The following is a 20921-nucleotide window of genomic DNA, read 5'->3' on the forward strand; positions in this document are numbered from 1 at the left end:
ATAACTTTGTGAGCAACATTAGCTGTAGTTTCTTATTAATTTAATCTTCTCCTCTTACAAAGATCCCCGTGTCAGAACCACTAAGTCTGGTATGGGCTATCTGCATAGCACCTCTGTCAGCTTTCTTTGTCCATCTTCTCTCCCTCAAAAGGGAATAATAAAAACACCTGAGTTCTCTTGGTTTCCCCATTCTCACTTTTTGTTTCCATCTCTGTAAATAAGTTCAATATTGCCATCATAAAGAGCGAGACAGGTTTGGTAACCACCTCCAAATGACCAGTCCCTTCTGCCCATAATCAAAAGCACCAGACTGTATAGGGACCTTCTGCGTAGTGGAACATCAACTTTATTTCTGCATGCAATAACTTAGACTACCCGACCTCCCTGGTCCCCAAGCCCCCACAGCCACTTCCTTACAGGATTTCTCCAACAATATTTCACTGTCTGGCCTGCTTCATTTTTATGGCTCTTCCTTCTTTTCCTCGATGTCACCTTCCACTGGCATTTGTTCTGGCTTCTCCTCCTTTAAGTGACTGATTGAAAAGAAAAAGGTGAACCATTATTCATTTAGTAAAGTGAACCTTCCATGTTTGGTATCTTAAAGCTACTGAGAGGACCTCGAGGAAACAGCCTAGGGTGGGAACAGCAAGGACAGCAAAGGCCACAACTCTTCTGACTGTTGTCTATAAGGTGAAATTACCACTAACACACATGCTACAGTGCTAAAATGCATTAAGCAGACAGATAAGGAATAGATATTAATATTTATTTTTCGCTGCATATCAAGTCAGCAGCATTAATGGCACCAAACGAAGTCTTGGCTGACCATTACTACTACAGTTTGTAATTTGTGTGTAGAGTACTTGGGAACCCCATGAAACAAGGGAAACCAGGCTAAGAACCTGAGCATCAGCAGTTTTAGTGTGGCACCAGTGTATGTGAAAGAATAAAAACCAGATCTAGCAAAGTAATTTGCTTCTCTTTGTAAACATTAGGAAGCTAAAAGGTGAAGAGATTTGCAAGATTGACTGGTTGCTTCTAGCCTTAAAACTAGACTACAGTATATATTTAAAACAATCAATATGTGCTGAGGGATGGAAATATTTGGGCATGATTAATAGGACTTTCAGATGATGAGTCACATGTCAGAAGTGATGGGAAATCTAGGGGGAATTTTGGGTTTAATGACAAGTGGTTTAGCCTGCAGCAACTGGCAACCTCCAAGGAGTTTATTGCTGACTGCTCAGGCTCTCAGAACTTGGACAAGATTGCTACAGGCACTAAAGAAGAGGCACTTTCAAGAGAATGAAAAGTTCTGTAGTTTGAAGGTGGGTTTCTAGGGAAAACTAGGTCTCTCAAGAAGAAGGATCAGAGAGAAGGAAAAAAAAAACTGAGAGTCCCTGAGGATGGAGGAAAAGGTCTGAAGGCACAGATGTGCTGTCTTTGCAAATGTTACCCTGGCTTCAAGGAGGACAACAGTGTTGAGCTGATGCTTCTCATACAGGCTTATGAGCATGAATGAAAATGCCTTTCAGCTCTGAGATTCCTGTGTTTTCACCGCAAGTTTATCAAACAAAAAGAGAAGACTTCTAGTTTGACTAAACTAGGCTTCTGTGTATACAAGGTGTTATTTCATCTGCCTTCTACTTAGGTAATGGACTGGCCAAAAACATACATCCTTTCACCTTCTAAAGAGAATAAAGATGTGTTTATTTTGGTGTTGAGCCAAATTTAAAAAAAAATTAAAAATATACAAGCCAGGACAGTAAGTGGAGTCACTCACTTACCTGTAGTCCACAACCCCTGTCCGATTCTGATCTAACTTGCTCACTAGTTCCCCAATTTGGTCTCGATCCAGTGGGATGCTTGATTCCTAAGAGGATAAGATAACTGTTAACAAAACCTGGATATTTTGAAGCAGAAAAATCCTCCATATTGTACTGGGACCCATCATCTTTTAGTAGGTGAACAGGTGGACTGGTGCATGAAAGAAAGGATGGAAAAAATCCAAAAACTGGTTCTTTCACACTTTTAAGATTAAAAAAACATTTAAAAAATTTTTTTTGTAAAATAGCATCATGGCTGGCTGACCGTTAGTGCTTATCCTAAGCACCATGTGGTTTTGGTGGGAAGAAAACTGTCCACCCAGTGTGTTGGAGGGAAGGGGCTGAATGCCTCTTTTTCACTTTCCCATAGCAGTAAGACATAACTGTCTATCAAGATCCTGTATATCCTATCACAGCTGACCTCTGTGATTCTACAAGGGTCCTGTGATACTCTGAAGCTGATCCATTATCACTGATGCCATCTGCAGTATTTATTGGGTGGCACAGAATTTCTATTGGGTCTCCACTTTTGTTCAGGGCTCAACTTCTGCAATGGGTGAATTTAGCCTTTTAGTTTGATCAACACATCCAGCAAGGCCGACTGCTGGCTGTGCTGCAGTGGAGAGGTTTCCCAAGAGCAGCACCCTGCCAGAAGAGTATCCTTCCTGTGTTTCCAGAGGCACACCTGCATCAAGGCTCTCCGGAAGGCTGCCACAGTGATCTTCATGTTTCCATCCTCGTCAATACTCCTAAAAAAGTCCCAGAGTTGTAGGTTGTGGTCTTTCAAGTAGTCCTAAGAGAGGCAGAGATAAAACATGAGTATAAGCATGAAGCAGCCACTGATACCTCCTTCCAGGTCTCCTCTTATTCTTCACCCTCCCTTTACTCAGCCTATGACTGAGATATGTGAGTTCATAACTCCTTGTGTAGCCACTCTATTGTCAGAACAATATCCTTTTGTTCAGGCTAATCCCATTCTTCTCTGTTATACCTCCTAATACCTTGAAATCAGACTCAGTAGCAAGCCTGTTTCTTTTGATAATTGCATATGGTTATTTGGCCCTCATCCCAGCAAGCTACTGCTTGGCTAGTCTGTCTAATCCAGAGACATTCCACTCCCTAGATCTCTGATTGCTTTAGTTGCTCTTCTCTGAATTCCAGTCTGTTGGAATGAGGACACATTGGAGTACCATAAGTGCTGCTAAAAGGTGCAAAGCATGATGGTGTGTCACTAGATGTGACAGCTTAGTATGAGCTAGCAGCCCAAGCTTTTGCTTAGAATCATAGAATAGAAAGGTTTGGGCTGGAGGGGACCTTAAAGAGCATTTATTTACAACTTCTCTGCATCAACAGGGACACCTCCCACTAGACCAGGTTGCTGAAAACCCCATCCAACCTGGCCTTGAACCCTTCCAGGGATGAGGCCTCCACAACTTCTCTGGGCAACCTCTTCTAGTGTCTCACCACTCTCACAATTATGAATTTCTTGCTAATATCTAATCTAAATCTGTCCTGTTTCAGTGTGAAGCCATTACCCCTCGTCCAATCATTACAATAATTACTACGTTCGTCTGAATCCATCTATGCAGTCTCACCCAATTAGCTAAAAATCTGCACAGCAAAGAAACAGTGAGCCGGGTGGTGCCAAAGAGTTACTTAACTCAGCAGTGCTTAAGTGCTTGCATTGCCTTCCAGCAAGGAGGACAGCACCATCTGCTGCTTTCCATAGAAATTGCAGACTTTGAAAAGCTGAGTTATTTTTATTTAGGACAGTATTTGCTGGGTTCAATGAAACTTAGTTATTGTGGGGGGCTTCTGATGCAGATGGGCACTCATTTGGATCAGACCTGGAAGCAGTTAGTTTTTTATACACAGCTAGCAGACATCTATTCAGATTATTTTTTCCCCCTCAGTGCTCTCATATCCCAAGGCATTAGCTTCTGAAGATCAAGTAACTTGCTAAGTCAGTCTGAATGGACGGAGATGCAAACATTGGGTCAGTCTTTGTGAATATACTTTTCTGAAGGAACTTGGCTCAATTTTCCATTTGGAAGAAAGCTTACCCCCTCCAACCTCTACCTCTCCAAGTGCTTTGAGTACTCCCCTGTACAGCTCCCCTCTAGAGGGGAGCTATGGACCCAAATTCAGTAGCTCACCTGAAACACCTTCATGGGATTTGGATACTGCTTGGGGAGCTTGGAAACATGGCCTTCGACCTCCCCATAGATGACATCTAGTTCAGGATGCATTTGACACACCAGATCCAGCAATTTGATGAAAGTTTCATTCACCAACACATTCTGGTACATAGGAGGAAAGAGATTGAAATGGTGTGGGCACCCAAAAACAACATAAACTTGTTTGTGTTCACAAATCCATCTAAAATCAACATTAATCATTCAATAAAGTTATCATTCATTGAAATCTAAGAATTTCAAGCAGAGTAGTGACAGTTCAGCTCACACTATAAGTTTTCTGTTTTATCACATACAGAATGGGCTGCAGCACAGTGTCCTGATTTAGGGGTTTGGGACATTTGAAAGTGGATTACCAATGCAAATATTAATGATGGTACTGTAATTTATTCTTCTAAATTTAGGTTATGACAGATTTGCCTTTGCCTTGACTAATGTCTTAAAAACATTATTATGATTTTGTTCATATTCATAATGACAGGGCAATTGTCCACATATTATGTTAGTTATATATTTAATTGTTGGAAATTTCAAGGCAGTTCAGGAAATTCATGCATGTTTCTGTTCTCTATTATTGCAGGAGGTTCTCAAGGGGTGTCTTTTTCCCCCAAAAAATTATATACAAAGTCTCCTAATGCATTCTTATGGCTTCTTTCTAGAAGCTTAAGATCCACCATTCTTAAGATCCATGTAAAAGCTTATTATGATCAGTGAGTTCTTGATTGTTACTACAGTAAGACAACTCATGAATGAGTCTGGATCTGGCTGGGTTTACTACCTTGCATTCAGCACCAAAGGTTTTATGGATGCAGAGTGACTGAAGAAGTCATTCAGACATCCCCACACTGTGCACACTAGCAGAGCATCCTAGTAACACAGCACAGGAGAGCCTGAGCTGCCTCTGCTGGCTGCCAAGGCTTGCAGGTCTGGACATGACCCCATGAGAAGCCCAGTGGGCCACCTGCACAGTTTCAGAAGCAGCACAGGGAAAACACTGTGTCTGGCCTAACAAACCATGCTGGGGTCAGGTGGCACCGGGAGGGAGCCAGCCGGTGCCTTTCTGCATGCTTGGCAGTCAGTCCACAGTCCAGAAAAACAGACATCTGAAAAGAGAATTTTCTTCTGTACCATGATGGTGAAGATGGCATGTGCTGGCTATCTTGATTCACGACTTTTTTTAAATGTTTGATAGTATTTGCAAGTTGAAATCCTATAAAGAGTAGATTATGAGAAGAATGTGGGGAATAGTCATGCTTCAGGAATGATGTCAGAGCAATAAACTATTGTTAAAACTGTGCCTTCCTATTGATTTGCCTTTGCTAGTGCTGTCAAACCCAAGCAAAGGTTTCTAGATATGGTTCCTATTTGAAATTCCTCTTATAGATACACTAATTATTCAGTTTTTTAAAAGTCAAGGTAAGAATTTATCACTGGGAAACAGGGCAGAGAAGCTTTTGTTTATGACTTCCCTGAAGTGTCCTATACAAGATTAAAACATTCACTAATTTCTTAAAGGTTTAAGATAGTATAAGGTCTTTGGAGATACGTATTTGCAACTATTCTGAATTGAATTGCAAGACCCCTTACATCACAGGTGGAATGAAGTCTGTCAGACAGATTAGATGTTTGCTATAAGCATTTGATTGGGCTACCAAAATGTCATTGCAATTTTTTGTCATTGACTGTTTATCTTGTGAAATGCCAGGTAATTCACATTTTTTGAAGGGTGAAGTGAAGAGAGCACCTTTTAACCCTAAAACCCAGAAATTCATAGTAAGATTTAGGTCGAATTGCAGATTCTTCATGTTAATTTACCCTTTGCTTCAAAATTTCTCAAGTGCCTCCATTTCAATAATTTAATTTCTCAGAATTTAGCTAAATTCTCTTTTCAGGTTACTCTTTTCATGTTTATGAATTCTTTAAGTTAAATAGTAATAAAACTAGAAGAATTGTATACTGTAATGAAATCCTTTACTCCTACATAGCCTGTCTTACTTTTCCTTTGCAGAGCGAGGCTTGACTCCTTGCAGACTTGTCAAAAAATTCTCTTTGATCTTAATTTATGCAGGAAAAATTCTCTGCCCTAGAGCAATGCCTGTTCTTCAGATGATCACTGTTGAAAGCCCTCAATACTCTCAGGAAAGACCATAAATTAATATTATTTATTCTGCTTTGGTTTAGTTTCTTTCTTTAATACAGTAACCACAGAAGAAAGATACACCTGTAACACAGATGTAACTTAGACACAACACATTACCTGGGTACCCAAAACCGCCTATGAACATTTTTTTTAGCTAATGTGTGAACATATTATTTATGTTCCAAGTCACAAACTTAATCTTTCTGAAAACTTTTTTTCCTTTAATCACGGTGATCCCAAAGGTGAGTGGAGGGGCCTGAGGCTCTTGACACCTTCTGTAACTGCTCACATGAAGCACCAGTGCATGGATGGGAGGCCAGGAGTGGATTGATCTGTGCCCAGATCTCTCCCCAGTGTTGGTCTGCAATGCAGTCCCTGCCCTCATTCAGGAGCTCCGAAGCATTTCTGAATCTCCCATTTTAGAAGCAGCACATAAGGTTACAAAAATATGTGTTGTGCTCCCGACTTGCTATGGAAGATTTGGCTTCTGATTTTTTTCTCTTCCACTCCAGCTTTTAATTATTTTTTAGTGTTTTAATTTTTTTTTTTTTTTTTTTTTTTTAAATAAAGCTGCTTGGCTTTTAATGCCTTGAAGCATCCGTCTTCCTCTGTTCCTCATACATACTGACAGGGTATCAGAGCTGTTCACAGTACGTAGCATCTGAGACTACCCTGGAGGGAGACAGCTCAGGGGATAAAGAGAATTCATTCTCCAGTGGGAATTCACTCCGTGTTCTTGTTCTGCTGTTGTACAATGGAAGGGAGTGAAATATGGTGATACTACAGGCTCTTTGCTCTAGAGCAAGACCAAAATCCTATAATTTCCATGTGGTCCTAGAAGGGCTGTCAGATAGCTGCTTCTTTTTATTAGTGGCTGTACATAAGTGAAACAAACAGCAAATTGCTAAACAGTTTTGGAAGGGGGCAGCTCTGTGGTCCACCCCACTCCTAAAAATGTATAGTATTCTGTAGGCTTTCTAGCATATAAGCTCTTACTGAGATGTCAATCTGCTCCATCATGGAATTTGCATTCTTTCTGACAGAGATGAGCAGTGAAATGGCACCTTCCACAGTCACTGGATTATTGGACATCTGTAGAAGAAGAAACACATGTCCAGTCATGGTGAGAATGTGGATTTCATGCCTAGCAGAAGGCATGCTGTAACCTCAAGGATGACCCTCTTTTTCCACTCCTCAGCAGGGCTTTGAATAACTGTGGTCCTTTTTGATGGGTTTGCCTGTTATCTAACCACCTCTTGTCTTTGCCTCACAAAACTCTGCAATGCATCTTAGCAGTGGAGTTGCCTTCTCAGCTTTTCTCTCTCTCCTTGTGTGAAATTCCACATATCAAGTGTCTTACATCTACACAGGAGTATGTGTTGTAGATTATGTATTCAGTTATATGATGGGGAGAGGCTGAGGCAGTGGGCTGTGCTTGGATGTGTGCTTGCTATTAGGATCCCTCTGGAATGGGGTATGCCCCTTGGGATATTGCCCTGGGTTCTTGGCAGCACAGGAGATCAGATCTCAGGCTGATCAGCTGCCTCTGGCCTGAAGGGCCCAGCTGTCTGGTGTTACTGGGTTAGCACTGACATACACATCTTTTAAGTGTGTGAACATCACCTCTCCCCCACCTTGGACTTCATAGCATGTGAAGTATCCACTCACACTTTTAGAAAAAAAAAATTTCTTGGTTATCATTGGCCAGTAGAAGACATCCTCTAAGTTCCTTGTGTTACCAGTTCCAAAGACAATCAGTGCAGCTACACAGAGAGAGCAGTGACTTGGTGTGAGCTAGTGACCTTACTTCAAGCCAGGTTAAGAGCAATGCAAACTGACACATTTATTTACAAAATCTCAAATAGCAGTCTTAAATATTGGTGTGGTTGCAGTGATTTACAAGGACAAGGGTGTCCAAAGACCCAGGAGCTTTATAAATGCCCCTTTATAAATACCACCATAATGCCATTTGCAGGCTCTCAGGATGATGGTGTTAGATCTAAATGAGAATACAGCTCATAAGCAAGCTCGCTTTTCTGAGCTGAATCCCTAGGGAGTGATGTGGTATGAAGAAATGTTAGCTCTCAACCCTAACCTCTGAAACCATCTTGGCTGGCCATTCAGTTTTGCCCTTTCTAGGACTGTTGATCCCTATCTTATTAGAAGGAAGTTTTGGCTTTGTTTTTCCAGGAACTGGTAATACTCCTCTTCTGCAGGTAGTACTGTGCCATTGCCCTGACATGGCAATGACAGTGTATCCTATGTTTGAATAATTATTTAGCAAATCATTAACACACCGAGAAAGATACTCTCTTGCCCACTTGCAGACTTCAGTATGAACCTTTGCTTTAGGTTGAAACATCTGTACACCCCATGTACAGATGTACCTGCACAACTACATTTTATGTATATATCCAAGACTGTTGAATGTCTAGGCTCTCTGTTAGACATGTTAAAAGCTTAAGTTCTCACTTGACTGAGACTTGACTTGACAGGAATCAATCACTTTGAGTGCTAATGGGTGTCCATTAATATAATAATGCCAAGCCAGTCCCTGGAGGTTTTTTTGAGGAATGGGGCAATTTAGTTGCCCTGGAAGAAATTCACAGGATGGAATTTCCTTCTGATTTGCTCACATTCAACACAGAACAATGCTAATTTCCTCCAGTTCTATCTCAGACAGTTCCTTTCGGTCTTCTGTCTCTCCTGACTCAGATCTTTGTACTTCCTCTGCTTAATCCTCCAGCCCTTCCCAGGCTTTATTTTACCTTCAGGATTTTGAGTTTTCCATTGACATCAAGACCTCTGCAGAGCTTCTTGACTCCCTCATCACTTATCTGGTTGTTGCTGATGTCCAGATGAACCAGCACGTTATTGACTTTGAGAGCGTCTCCTAGAGCAAATGCTCCCTCATTACCAATGGCATTCCAGGAAAGGTTGAGCATTTGCAGTGCACCATTGCCCTCCAGAGAGAGAAGAGAGATCTTAGCTACTGCATGTATTTTATCACTCTACCCTTTCTTGACTGGCTGAGATAGAAGCATCCTTCAAGTCACAACCACACAGCCCCAGTGAATACAAAATATCTGCAATTTCACCAGGGTTTATTAATCTACATAATTCATGAGACCTACTCACTGCTTTAGTCTTTCTCCTGGCACTGACTGCCACTGTCAGTAAGATGAGCCTTACTACAGTTACCATTCCTGCTCAGACCCCAGAGATGTGAGTTCCCAGTCTGTATTTCAGTCAGCTTCTCGTGCTGATCACTGTGAAGGGTATCATGAAATAGGGGAGTTCCTACCCTGAGACCTCTGCCCAGTGCTTCTGCCCCCTTCCTCCTCAGGTGGTTCCAGCTAAGGTCCAGAATCTCCAGTGTTGTGTTACTAGCTAGGAGAGAGAAACTGAGATGTTAACTCATGAGCAAGGTCTGGACACAGCTGCTAACCCATTTAGGGACTAACAAAGTTTACTGGGAGTTCAGCAACAGCCTTCACTGATTGCAGTAGGAGGAACCTGTACCTACAGAGTCTTTGCTTTGTTTCCAAAGAACAGAGAATTGACTGTTGATCACATGCAGAAAGGGAACACAGGTTGTTGGGTTTTTGTGCCTTTGTTTTTGTTTTTGTGTTTGTTTTTTTGGTTGGTTGGTTGGTTTTTTATGCTGATTTAATCAAAGAATATGTTGTAAAGGAGGAAGACAGAGGGAGGTTTTCTTATATTAATAGACACTATCTGTTCTTCTTACTGTGAAAAATGGCTGAATTCTCCTTGCCACATCTAAAATATCAAGACCCACTCTGCATGTGTTTGATTAGAAGAAGAGAGGAATTCAGCTTCATATGGTAGCTGTGCCCAGCTGTGTATGTGCCAGTGCCAATTCACATGCATAGCACGCCTCACAGTGTAAGTTCTGCTTACAGCAGGGTATGTGTGAATTGATTTGTGGCTACTGAGAGGGGTAGGACTTTTCCTGTGAACACTTGCTTCTCATTCTCAGAGAGAATGTTTTGCACAGATTTTCCATGGATGGGAGTTTGGATGGAGGCAGATGCTGAATTTAGCTAACAAAAATATTCCTTTAAGAAACAAAACAGAGAAGTCTCTGATTCTGCAGTAACCTCTGCTGTTCACTCCTCAAGGGAGCTGCAAGGAAAGAAGAGTTGTAAGACCTTTAATTTTGGAGAGGCGTTTTTCTGGGCTAGGAAGGTCACAAGTTTTAGTACTGATCTTCACCTTGCCTGCAGGCTTGTCCAAGGCAGGGGCACACTGCCTTGTCCTAGCTGCAGTTTTAATTGAGCTATCTTTTAAAGCCATGGACTGTAATTAGAAAGAGATTCGTATCAGTAGAAATATTGAACCAGGAGAAAGAGGGCATTAATTAAACTGAAGGCACTGTTTTGCTGAAATGCTTGAGGGACACTGGATGTGCAGAGCACATGCTTATGGCCATGATGATACCAGTCATGTTAGACATACTTAGGGAAGAGCAGCTGTCAGATACTCATGCAAGTCCTTCCCTGTGCACTAATAGCACTGAGAGATCACTGAAAGACTGTAATTCTTTTGCTTTTCCTCTCTAGGGCTACTAGCACACTTGATCTCACTTTGGCTGAGCAGATAAATTAGTCAGCTTAATTTTATTTCTTCCTAATCTGTTTCCCTTGCTGCTTGCTGTGCTATGGCTAAAACCATTTGGTTTGGGCTACTTACAAAAAAGTGAAATAACTCCTGAACTTGGTAATCAAAACCTGGTAAACAATACTTCTGATGCTATCAGACTTTAGTAAAATGCAATTTTCTGCTTTATACTCTTTGAGGGAGTTCACTCTCAGACCCCTTCTCTCTGACACAGATTTCTCTGTTACTGTGGCTTCTCAACCTGCATTTGTGTTCTGATACGTTACTAATAGTTGCTGGAGTCACCTGTGGTGATGAGGGTGAACCAGGCAGGAAGCTCTAAATCCAGGCACTCTGTTTTTGTACTGCCTACCAGGTCATGGGTCATTTTTGTTGCAGAAGGAAATGCATGTTCACTGTGGTGATGCCATCAAGTCTCAGTGCCTCTACTCCTGGCTACGCCAGAGTAATAAATTAAGTTACCAAGCATCTGTCCCAGGAGCTGTCCTCCCTTCTCAGAGAACTCATTGTGGCTGAGGTCCAGCTCCTTCACTTGGTAATTTGCCTGCAGAGAGACAAAAGTGCAGAGATAATGCAGTCTTCCAGCCAGCTGCAACCAGGTGCCATGCATCCGAGGCATGACGATGAAACAGAGGGATATCAGACACACTGAAATTATCAGTGCATGGGAGATCATCAGCATGGGCATTGTGGAACTGCATGTCTCAAAAACAAAGCTTTGTCAGGCATGTAACATCACATCTTCCCAAAACACTGAAAGCAATGGCATTTTGTGTTGTGCAAATTTTCCTCACACAGCTCATGCCTGGCCTGCCACACATCCTGCAATTCTTTTCCTGCCCGTTTCACTCCCAATATTGTAGTCTGATCTGTATTTCTGATACCAGGTCAAGGCACTGCTTCAGGGTAGTTTTTAGTGGTGCCAACTGATGTAGAGGCTTTGAAACAGGAACTTAGCTGAGAAGTGTCTTATTTTTACCAAAAAATTGCAAAATGATACAAAGTTGGTATACTTATTCTTCTTGGAATGCTTTTTTGTCACCCAGATGCTGTTCTGTTGCTGTGTCTTGAAGGTTTGTTTCTCAGACAGCTGTCCTGAGAAAATGTTAACACAGTCCACTCTGCTTTGTGTCCTCCCAGTCTCTCTCATTTCTGGAGTAAGCAAGAGGCACTTAGCAGGATTATGCCAGGAAATCATCCGGGCATTGGCAAGTGAAATCATGCCAAGTGAGTAGCAGCTTCAGGGTAAGGAGAATCTGTCACACATCTAGGGCTGCAAATGACCTTGGATTTCAGGTAACTCACCGTTAATGCTTCTGCAAAGTATGGTGCAGTTTCCTCTCCAAAGCTGTTTCCTGTGGAAGAAAAGTATTTTAACAATGCACTGATCTCTTCGTTGGTGCTGTGCTGAGGTCTGCAGGATACTGTGCTTTTAGGTGGAGCTTCCAGTTAATCACAGAATCATCAGTTGAAAGGGACCTCTAGAGACCATCTAGTCCAACTCTCCCACTGAAGCAGGATCACCTGGAGCATATTACACAGGACTGCTTCCATGTGGGTTTTGAATATCTCCAGAGGAGGGGACTCCACAACCTCCCTGGGCAGCCTGTTCCTGTGCCCTGTCAACCTCATAGTAAAGAAGTTTTTTCATATGTTTAAATGGAACTTTGTATGTTCCAGCTTGTGCCTGTTGCCTCTCATCCTGTCACTGGGAACTACAGAGAAGAGTCTGGCTCCATTTTCCTTTCACCCACCCTTTAGATCCTTGTAGACATTAATAAGATCTCCCCTCAGCCTTCTCCTCTCCAGGCTAAGGAGTCCAAGCTCTCTCAGCCTTTCCTCATAAGAGAGGTACTCCATCTTTGTTGCTCTAAAAATCTAATCAAGGCCCATATCTGGCTGTAAGAAGTTAGTCACTCTTCCACTTTGCTCCACAGACCAGGATTACTCCAAGATGTGGGAGACACTCCAGCAATTATCTGAGTTTCTCATAATGGACCGATTTTCAGAGATGCTGGAGGTGAAGCATGCCAAATATTTACTCACATCACTACAAATCTAGATGCACTGTTACTCTGGGTTCCCATCAGAGTCATAACTGAAAGACTGATTCTGCCCATAGTCTATTTAATACTCTCAGGATGAGAATCTGGAAGAAAACATGTTATTTCACTTCCACTGTCATCACTGTTTGAGTGCATACAGCTCACCTGAGAGCTTAAGAGCATGGAGGTAGGATGTATTATCCAAAAGCAAACTGGCAATGGCTTTAGCTCCTGCTGTGTCTAGGTGGTTATTTGACATGTTCTGGAGGGAAAAAGGGAGAGTAAGAAGGATGAGTACAAAGAATGAATCAGCTTATTGTCTTCTTAGTGCTCAAGATATCAAGGGAATAATGCAAGACACACAGTATGAGAAATGGCAGCCAGACAGTAATTAACCTGTGAGTTGCAGGTGTGTTTAACCCTGTATTATTCCTAGCAGGAATAAAGCCCTAGAGCCAACAGCTTCATATGGGTCTTTGTCTTCAGTGAACCAAGAGGCATTTGGCCAGAAATAATTTCTTCCATTGTAACACAGATCTCATGGCCTATCAAAATCCATTATGTATACACCAGTTTCAGATTAAAGGAATATTACTGCCAGTTCATATCTGAAAGTTTTGCATTATTCCCTTAATCTATTTGCAAAGTTTTCCCATGTCATATATGGAGAATGAAAGTTCCTGACCAAAACTTTTTTTCCCTTGGCTAAGAGTGAACTAGAAAGACTTCATTATGGTAATTATTTTCACATCTGCTAGTGAAGGGAACAGTTACAGACTCACCAGATTGCCATCATATGCACACTTTCACTTTCCAAAAGCTTGTCCTTTTTAAAAGCAAAGCAGCATTAAATATTGTGACTTTCAGAATGTGGATGTTTTTACATGGGAACAATGGTTATTTGGTTAAAATTATAATAGAATCTATAATAGAATGAATTGGTTTTCTTCCAGATGATTGAACTTGATGAACAATAATTTTGGCTACAAACTACTTCAGTTTGGGTACCAGTTCTTGAAGTGAGGAATTCTCTTGTAGCATCTCTGCTATGCATATGGCTCCTTCTGCCAAAATGCAGTTGTCTTCCAATTCTAGATGGGTGATGGTTGTGTTGGACTGGGAAGACACAAAGGTAAACAAAGACACACAAAAACCTGCTGAAAAGTTAATGAAGGGGATAGTTTCCTCAGTTCAACAGACACTGGACATGTTCTCCAAGCCTCAGAAAGAACTGCAGATCCTGAGCAGGACAGGGATCAGGAGATATAATAGAGCCATGACAGTGGGAATTGGCATATAAAAGAGATGCTTTTGCTGGAGAGGTTTTGAGTGAGTAAGACTTTCTATTGCTTCCTGACATCCTGAAGACCCAGGTTCTGATCCAAACTGCAATTCAGACATCTTGGGCTGGTAGCAATGAATGTGGCACACCCCTGTGCAGATCCCAGAGTGGGGGATACCAATCCCTGCAGCTCCATCTCTGGCCTTGTAGGGATTAAGAGCACTGGGGACTCATGTCCCACCAAAAGGCACCAGTTTGTTCCTGGGGGTAACTCCAGCAAAGGCCAGCAGTTGCTTTTATCAATTGCTGTAAGACTTTCCTGTGCAGGGGATCAGAAACAAAACAGGTGCTCAGAGCTCCTCTGGGGAAGATACATGACTTTTTCTCCCACACTATGGACCCAGTGATGGCTTTCAGGCCTGAGAGTCACCTAAAATGCCTCTTCTTGAGAACAGTGGCTGCCCTCTTACTGGTTACTCACCACCAGAGCAATAGCAATAGCTTTGACACCTTTGGGTCCTAGACCATGGTGGTTCAGGTTTATATAAGGCTTGTCCAAGTTCTGAATAAAATGTGAGACAGGCACAACCTCCATCAGCCTGCATGCTTCCAAGTACAGCTCTGTGCCTGTAATACTCACAAAGGCCTTCTCAGAATCTACAGAGAAAAAAAATATTAATGAATGGTGCATTCAGTGTACTCCCTCCTCTTTTAAGTAACTTAAATATAAGTAACACTATGCAAGAACAGTAGGGTTTTAAAGGGCTTTCTTTCCTTCTTTCCTTCTTTCTTTCCTTCTTTCTCTCTTTCTCTCTCTCTTTCTCTTAATTGAAGCACACAGCTGATATTGCCTGTTCTAAGCCAGGGCAGCTCAGAACATTTTGGCTTAGGAACAGCAGAAAGAATCCCAGCATTCTCATCTTGGCCATTGGGTGTTGTTGACACAGCTGCAGTGAGATGTTTCAGTGCAGCTGGAGGCTGTATTTCCACAAAAACCTGTCATTTGGAATTCCTTCATCAAACCCCATACTTAGAGCTCATGTTTCTCCATGTTGTTATAGGCATTCAGTGGTCTGACCTCAAGACAAATTCCCCTCTTGTGAAATCTATTTTCCAGTTCAGTCTGAGACCTCTAACAAAACAGTCTTTTGTTCTTGCATACTTAAAGTTTCTGATTTTCCATCCATTTATAACGAGTTTAAGTTTTCATCCTAAATTATGGACAAATCCTACTGTTATGCAAATGAGTGCAAGATGTGTTTAGCCAGAGGATTGACTTCACTAGACAGAAGATGAGAGCCACCAGAAAACTCTGGGACAGTTGAGGCAAACCTATGATATGCAGATCACAATTACTATGCAGTATTTCATCAGAAATGCACAACCAGGGCCTCAGTCCCATCCCTGATTTCAGCTACTTGCTCCTGCTGCCCAGGCAGTGGGCTTGTCTGGGAGTGTTGGTTATTAAGGAAGAGAGGAGAGAAAAAGGAACAGAGGAATAGCCACGGTGTATAGAAAGCAACTAAGGAAGATGCTTGGCATCGAAGGTAGAGCTCTTAGAGGGAAATTCATCACCTCCTGCCTTCATCAATTGCCAGATTACATGTGGCTATCTGGACACTGGCAAGGTTGTGTCCTTGGTCTCCATTTTGGTTACACACCAGCTGGTAGGTACAGCTCTGAATATAAGGAAAAAGGTAGTGGGGGTAGATGGTCAAAACACATTCACCTTCAGCCTCGAGGTCAGCGTCAGAACCTGGTGTGTCCCTCTCTGCTACGGTGTCAGGCAGTGATAGAGACTCTGAAGACTCAACGATTCTGGAGGTCACTTCATTCTGGTCTGTCATGAAACCAAACAGATACATTTTGTTAATGCAACCCCAGAAAAGATTTGACCACCTGGATGTGATAGACCTCTCATTGCTCTCACTGAAGCCTGAGTCCCTCTTCAACTTGCTGTGAGTGCACTCCTGTCCCATTGCTCCTGGTGTGTTGTACCCCTGTGGTGCTGGTGTGGGGACAGGCTGACTCTGGGGCTACAGACCGGCTGTGGCTTGGCAACTTTTGGAAAGAGTCATCCACAGATTCTGTAACACATATGTGGAGGACTCACAGTTCTCTCATGTTAGGCCTTTGATCCCTCATGTGATGCCTTTCTATCCTTTATCAATTTCCGGGTTCATAAGGAAAAGAAAATTTCCTCTCTTTATCCCATTTCCCCACAGACCTGCAAGCCAAACCCATGCCAGTTCCTCCAAGCTCTCCTGACCTGATTCACATTTTCCCAGGCATGGACAGGACACTGCTGGCTGATTTTGCAATCAGGCTGGGAATGCTTTGTAGTACTCTTCAAGCACAGCAGAAGAGAAAGTGTTTGAATACTATTTTATATTTGGACTGAATGTAATTAGACCCAATAGAAGTGCTGCAGCTTCTCTTGCCTACAATTCATAATTTATCTTACTGTTATAGAGAATGGAAATTTGGAAAATTCCTTTTTAAGAGTAATAAATGCATAAGAAAAAATGACTAATTTTACCAAAATAATTTCTAGCCAAAGATACAATACATATTTTTTTCCAACATGGAATCTTCTTTTTCATTCCGTGTCAAAGCTTTCACTGTCTTCTTCCCTTACTCCTTACTTCCCTTTATTGTTCCAGGCTATTGACCTGTAATTTTGTATGCCTCTTAAGTGTCACTTAGCATTGATGTGTGACATGGAGCTTGCACTTTGTCTGTTCATTCAGAACTATGAGAGGGCAAGACTGGCCAGCTGGTACCTATATCACCACATTTCAACCAGCCCTGCAGTTGCAGCTCCCTCATTATGATCTTTTCCTTCTGCCAGGGCTTATTTATTCAAATTATGGGTTTTCTTGTATTACTTTGGTGAGAAAGACAAAAGAAAGGGTAAAAATAGGTCTAGATCCCATGTAAAGAACTCATGAGACAAGCAAAACCAAAGATTTGAGGCAGTATGACAGGCCTTACTGATCCTCTTTGCTTAATGACCCTACAATACTGAACATCCTGATAAAAAAGAACTTCCCACTATGGGAAACTGACTGTCTATGCTACACAAACCCCATCCTGACTGCATCATCCCTCAACAACATGTCTGTCATGTGCTCAGGACACCAGATAGTTCTGCGGCATGTGAATGGATCCTTCTGAGGTAGATCCAGAAGTGGCCCCTGCACCCCTGTGGAGTTGTAAAAGTTGGCACAGATACAGATAATAACACTGCCATCCATGATGGAATTTGAAAAGCACTGAATCATGATTATTTGAGTTAAAAACAATGCAGTGGAAAGTGATGGGTCTAGAGACTCCTTTATAACGCTCTGCTTTCCTCAGGTGCTGGGGCTGCAGACACAGCGTCCCGGTCAGCCCGACTCAGGCCCAGTGTGTACCAGTCACAAACCAGGATCTAGGAGGGAAGTTCTCTCCTTGATTTGATGTGTGACTTCTGAGGGCTGCATCCAAATAACTGCAAATCCTATCTCTCATGCTTGGTTAACAATGCCTGTTCTCTGAGTAGGTTGCTTTACATTGTTGTCTCGTTTGTGTTGTACAAATACTCGATAAATCATGCTATACCTCAGCAGCTCTGTGGAGTAGAGAAAATACTTCTTATATTTTGCCTAGCACTGCAACCAGGTCCTAGTTGATGCCACTGAATGAATGAAGTGGTCTCAGAATTACTGGTGATGGATGTAAAGGAAGATTTTAAGAAATTTTTCTTCTTCTCTGCCAAGATAAAATCTAATTGATATATACTAAGGAATTTCATCCAGAAAAGGAAGCTACCAAGGTTGTCCTTGCTTCTTTCATTCTGAATGTCTGGCATAAGAAATATATCAGAATAACTGAGGCAACTCAAAATGAGCAGCATGCAGACAAAATCATGCTAATGTAAACATATAGCTTGGTGATTTGTCCAATCATACAATTATACTAACTTGGAAGTATTAAGTATTGAAGGAACCTATGAAGGCTCAGCTATATAATTTTGTACTCAAGTGAAGTCTACAAAAAGGATTTCGGAATTAATATCCTAAATGCTGCTGTTTATTGAAAAATTGAGAAGTTAGGCTTATTGTGGTTTGGAAAAAACTGTGTGTGACTTAGCTTGGTCATCTAGTCAAGGGTCTCAAATATTTTTCTCCTATTGTAAATCATGCCACTGTGGATATCAAAAGACTTCTAGAGAAATTATAAACAAATATGTTAGATATTTATGGAAAAAATTATCCATCTTAATATAAATATTTTAGAGCAACAAAGAAGTAAAACAACCAGACATTTTGACAACATCTTGCCACTGGAAAAGGATAGGATTAATAATTATACTACACTGCTACTGTCAGTCAAATTCAGCCAGCATTTTACCCACAATTATTTAATCCAATATGTAAAGGAAAATGGCAAACAGCTATTAACTGATCAGGTATTTCCTTGTGATAGTATTTTTTAAGTTAATACTGTCAAAGACCTTTGAGGAATACTAATTTTAATATAATTGTTTGGGCTTGATAGCAGATAATTAAGTTTGGCAAATCCCACTTAAGGAGTGACAATTTCAAGAGTTCGTAGCCAAAACCAGAAACCTTGCAGAAAAGCTATCTGAAAGGAACTAATCCCAAAGAGGCAATAAATTATTATTGTTGTAGCAGAAAAAAAAAAAAAAAAGACCACCAGAAAAGAGAGCTACATATCTTCCTTCCTTACAGTAATTGTATTATGAAGGAAAATAAGAAATTAATTTGTAATAAATAAGTGACATGCCAAATAAAGATTTGAACTTTAAGAGAAACTGTTATGCTAAGCTAGGAAATCAGGCCAAAATCCTGCAAGCAGACGTGGAGCCTGACTTTGCTGTGCAGAAGCAAGGCCTGACAGCAGCATGTTCAGAAAACTCTTCTGGCCCTCATGCCCTACCTATCTTGGACAATGGAGGGCTCAAACAGGATCTGATCTCCAAAGGAGTTGACTTCTGACATCTCTTGTGTGCTTAAGGGCAACTGGGTGGTATTATCTGAAAGCTGGAATTGTCCCATCTGGGTGCAGGCAATTTTCCTTTGGCCATTTCTATTTTTGAAATGAGTTTGCTAGTAACTAAGCACCACACCTGTGTTCTTCTCAGACTCATTCTCCATGTCACCATCAGGGAGTGGAGGGTCCATTTCTTTTTTCTCTTCCTTAAATGAGGAGTTCACAGACATCTCCTAGACCCTTTAAGTTCCACACACCTACACACAAAAATCCAGATGCTTGGCTATGATTAAAACATCTCTAGGAGGAATCGTGCCACTTGTATGATCTGTGTTTCTGGATTTATACTGCTTATAAGCAGAACAATCCTGTTTCCCTATTCCAGGGGCTGGCCAGGTGTCATGGGAAAGCCCTGAGGAGCCTGGAGCCACCATAGCCAGCACCCCACTTCTGTGACCTCATCTGCACCTTCCAACTCCAAGGGGTGGCATTCAGTGCTGGAAACTCCATTGCGCTGGGATCCCATCAGTTCCTCATAAGTGAGAAAAAGGACCTGAAACCCCCTTTGATATATCAGAGTCATGCCAGGCTGCTGGTAAGAGTTCTCTTCTATGAGTTCCTATTCCAGTTTGTACAATTTTATGAGAAAGCCAGACTGTGAGACTTACAGTCATAAAGGAGATGAGGATAGAAGCATATTTGCCTTACTAGTCTTGAACAGATTAAGACTTCCTTACCACCAAATTTCTGGTACATTCAGTAATAAAGTGTGGCTTGTAAACATGTCAGCACTTAATAGGGCGTTGAATCAAGTGCTTACTTGCCCCACCAACTACTTTTGGTGCCAAAATTGGTTCAGTACTTCTTATTTTTCATCATTTATATCAAGGACTTTGTGACATTTCCTAAGAGGCTAAAACCAGAACTGTAAAAGAAGAGGTTTTCTGATAAAGGTTGAGCAGAACTAATACACACATATTCTTAGAAATCTTTCCATTATGGATGCTGCTAAGTGAACATAAGCTCTCATACAGATTATGAAGTTTATGTAGCCTACAAAGTGTAATGGAGGCTACACAGAGAGGAAGAAAAAGTCCATTTCCCCAAGGATAGGGTATTTTTAGTGTCTTGTTCCCTTAGGTTCTATATAAACCTCTCAAGTTGTCCAGTCACTAGAGGCCATGGTATGGTTATATTTGGAAATATAACAACATGCTACAAAAGCCAGTGGAAGGTTTGACCCTGAAGCAGATGACCATTGTCAACTTTGATTTTATTGCCAAAGTTTGTAAATATTTTTTCTAGTGTAGGCCAAACAACTGTGGCTGTCCGGATACTTGCTTGTTTGCGGCACTGGCTAGCATTCTTCTCTGATTTCAGTCAGATTATCCTGATGTGGGCTGGGTCTGAAGATACTTTCTTAGATCTTTGTTTTTAAAGAAAAGTCTTGTTCTAAATGCTTCGGTCATCAGCCCTTAACGTTGCAGTTTCTTCTTCTGGAGGACAACCTCAATTTACTGACTAAAAACCAATGATGGTTTCTAGAAGCTTGCGTACTGCAGCAGGAGATGGGAGACCACAGTCTGGTTCTGTACTTTGCCAGACACATATGTGGCATTTGAGACAAGTCACTATGTCCATGGTCCATGGTGTTTCATAATTGGGGACCTGAAAATAAAACTGGTGGGATTATTATTTATATACATTATAACATCAGATCACATCCTAGCTGTGGACACCTCTTGTGCTACTCACCATACACAAACAGGGTAAGAGGAAGGCTGTGTCTCAAAA

The 20921-nt window shown here is 41.5% G+C and overlaps 2 protein-coding genes across 4 annotated transcripts in view; one reads left to right on the forward strand and one right to left on the reverse strand.

The window, feature by feature from the left end:
• The window catches only part of ANGEL1 (angel homolog 1), a 190239-nt gene that overhangs the window by 158363 nt on the left and 10955 nt on the right, over positions 1-20921 (forward strand). The gene's annotated exons all lie outside the window — the stretch shown is intronic.
• On the reverse strand, positions 328-19589 carry LRRC74A (leucine rich repeat containing 74A). Of its 2 annotated transcripts, XM_071745917.1 has the most exons (14): positions 19264-19589; positions 15859-15969; positions 14611-14786; positions 13856-13963; positions 13013-13109; positions 12108-12157; positions 11265-11346; positions 9466-9551; positions 8930-9124; positions 7158-7253; positions 3983-4126; positions 2512-2619; positions 1788-1873; positions 328-533 (listed from the first exon to the last, which is right to left on the reverse strand). In XM_071745917.1, exons 1-14 carry the CDS (start codon positions 19355-19357, stop codon positions 461-463), a joined length of 1506 nt encoding a protein of 501 aa, XP_071602018.1. In that variant the 5' UTR covers positions 19358-19589; the 3' UTR covers positions 328-460. The 2 variants fall into 2 exon arrangements, with proteins under 2 accessions (XP_071602018.1, XP_071602019.1); XM_071745918.1 differs by lacking the exon at positions 8930-9124 and having other exon boundaries at positions 19264-19588.

The sequence above is a fragment of the Heliangelus exortis genome, chromosome 5 (genome assembly GCF_036169615.1).
Source record: "Heliangelus exortis chromosome 5, bHelExo1.hap1, whole genome shotgun sequence".
Taxonomy (NCBI): domain Eukaryota; kingdom Metazoa; phylum Chordata; class Aves; order Apodiformes; family Trochilidae; genus Heliangelus; species Heliangelus exortis.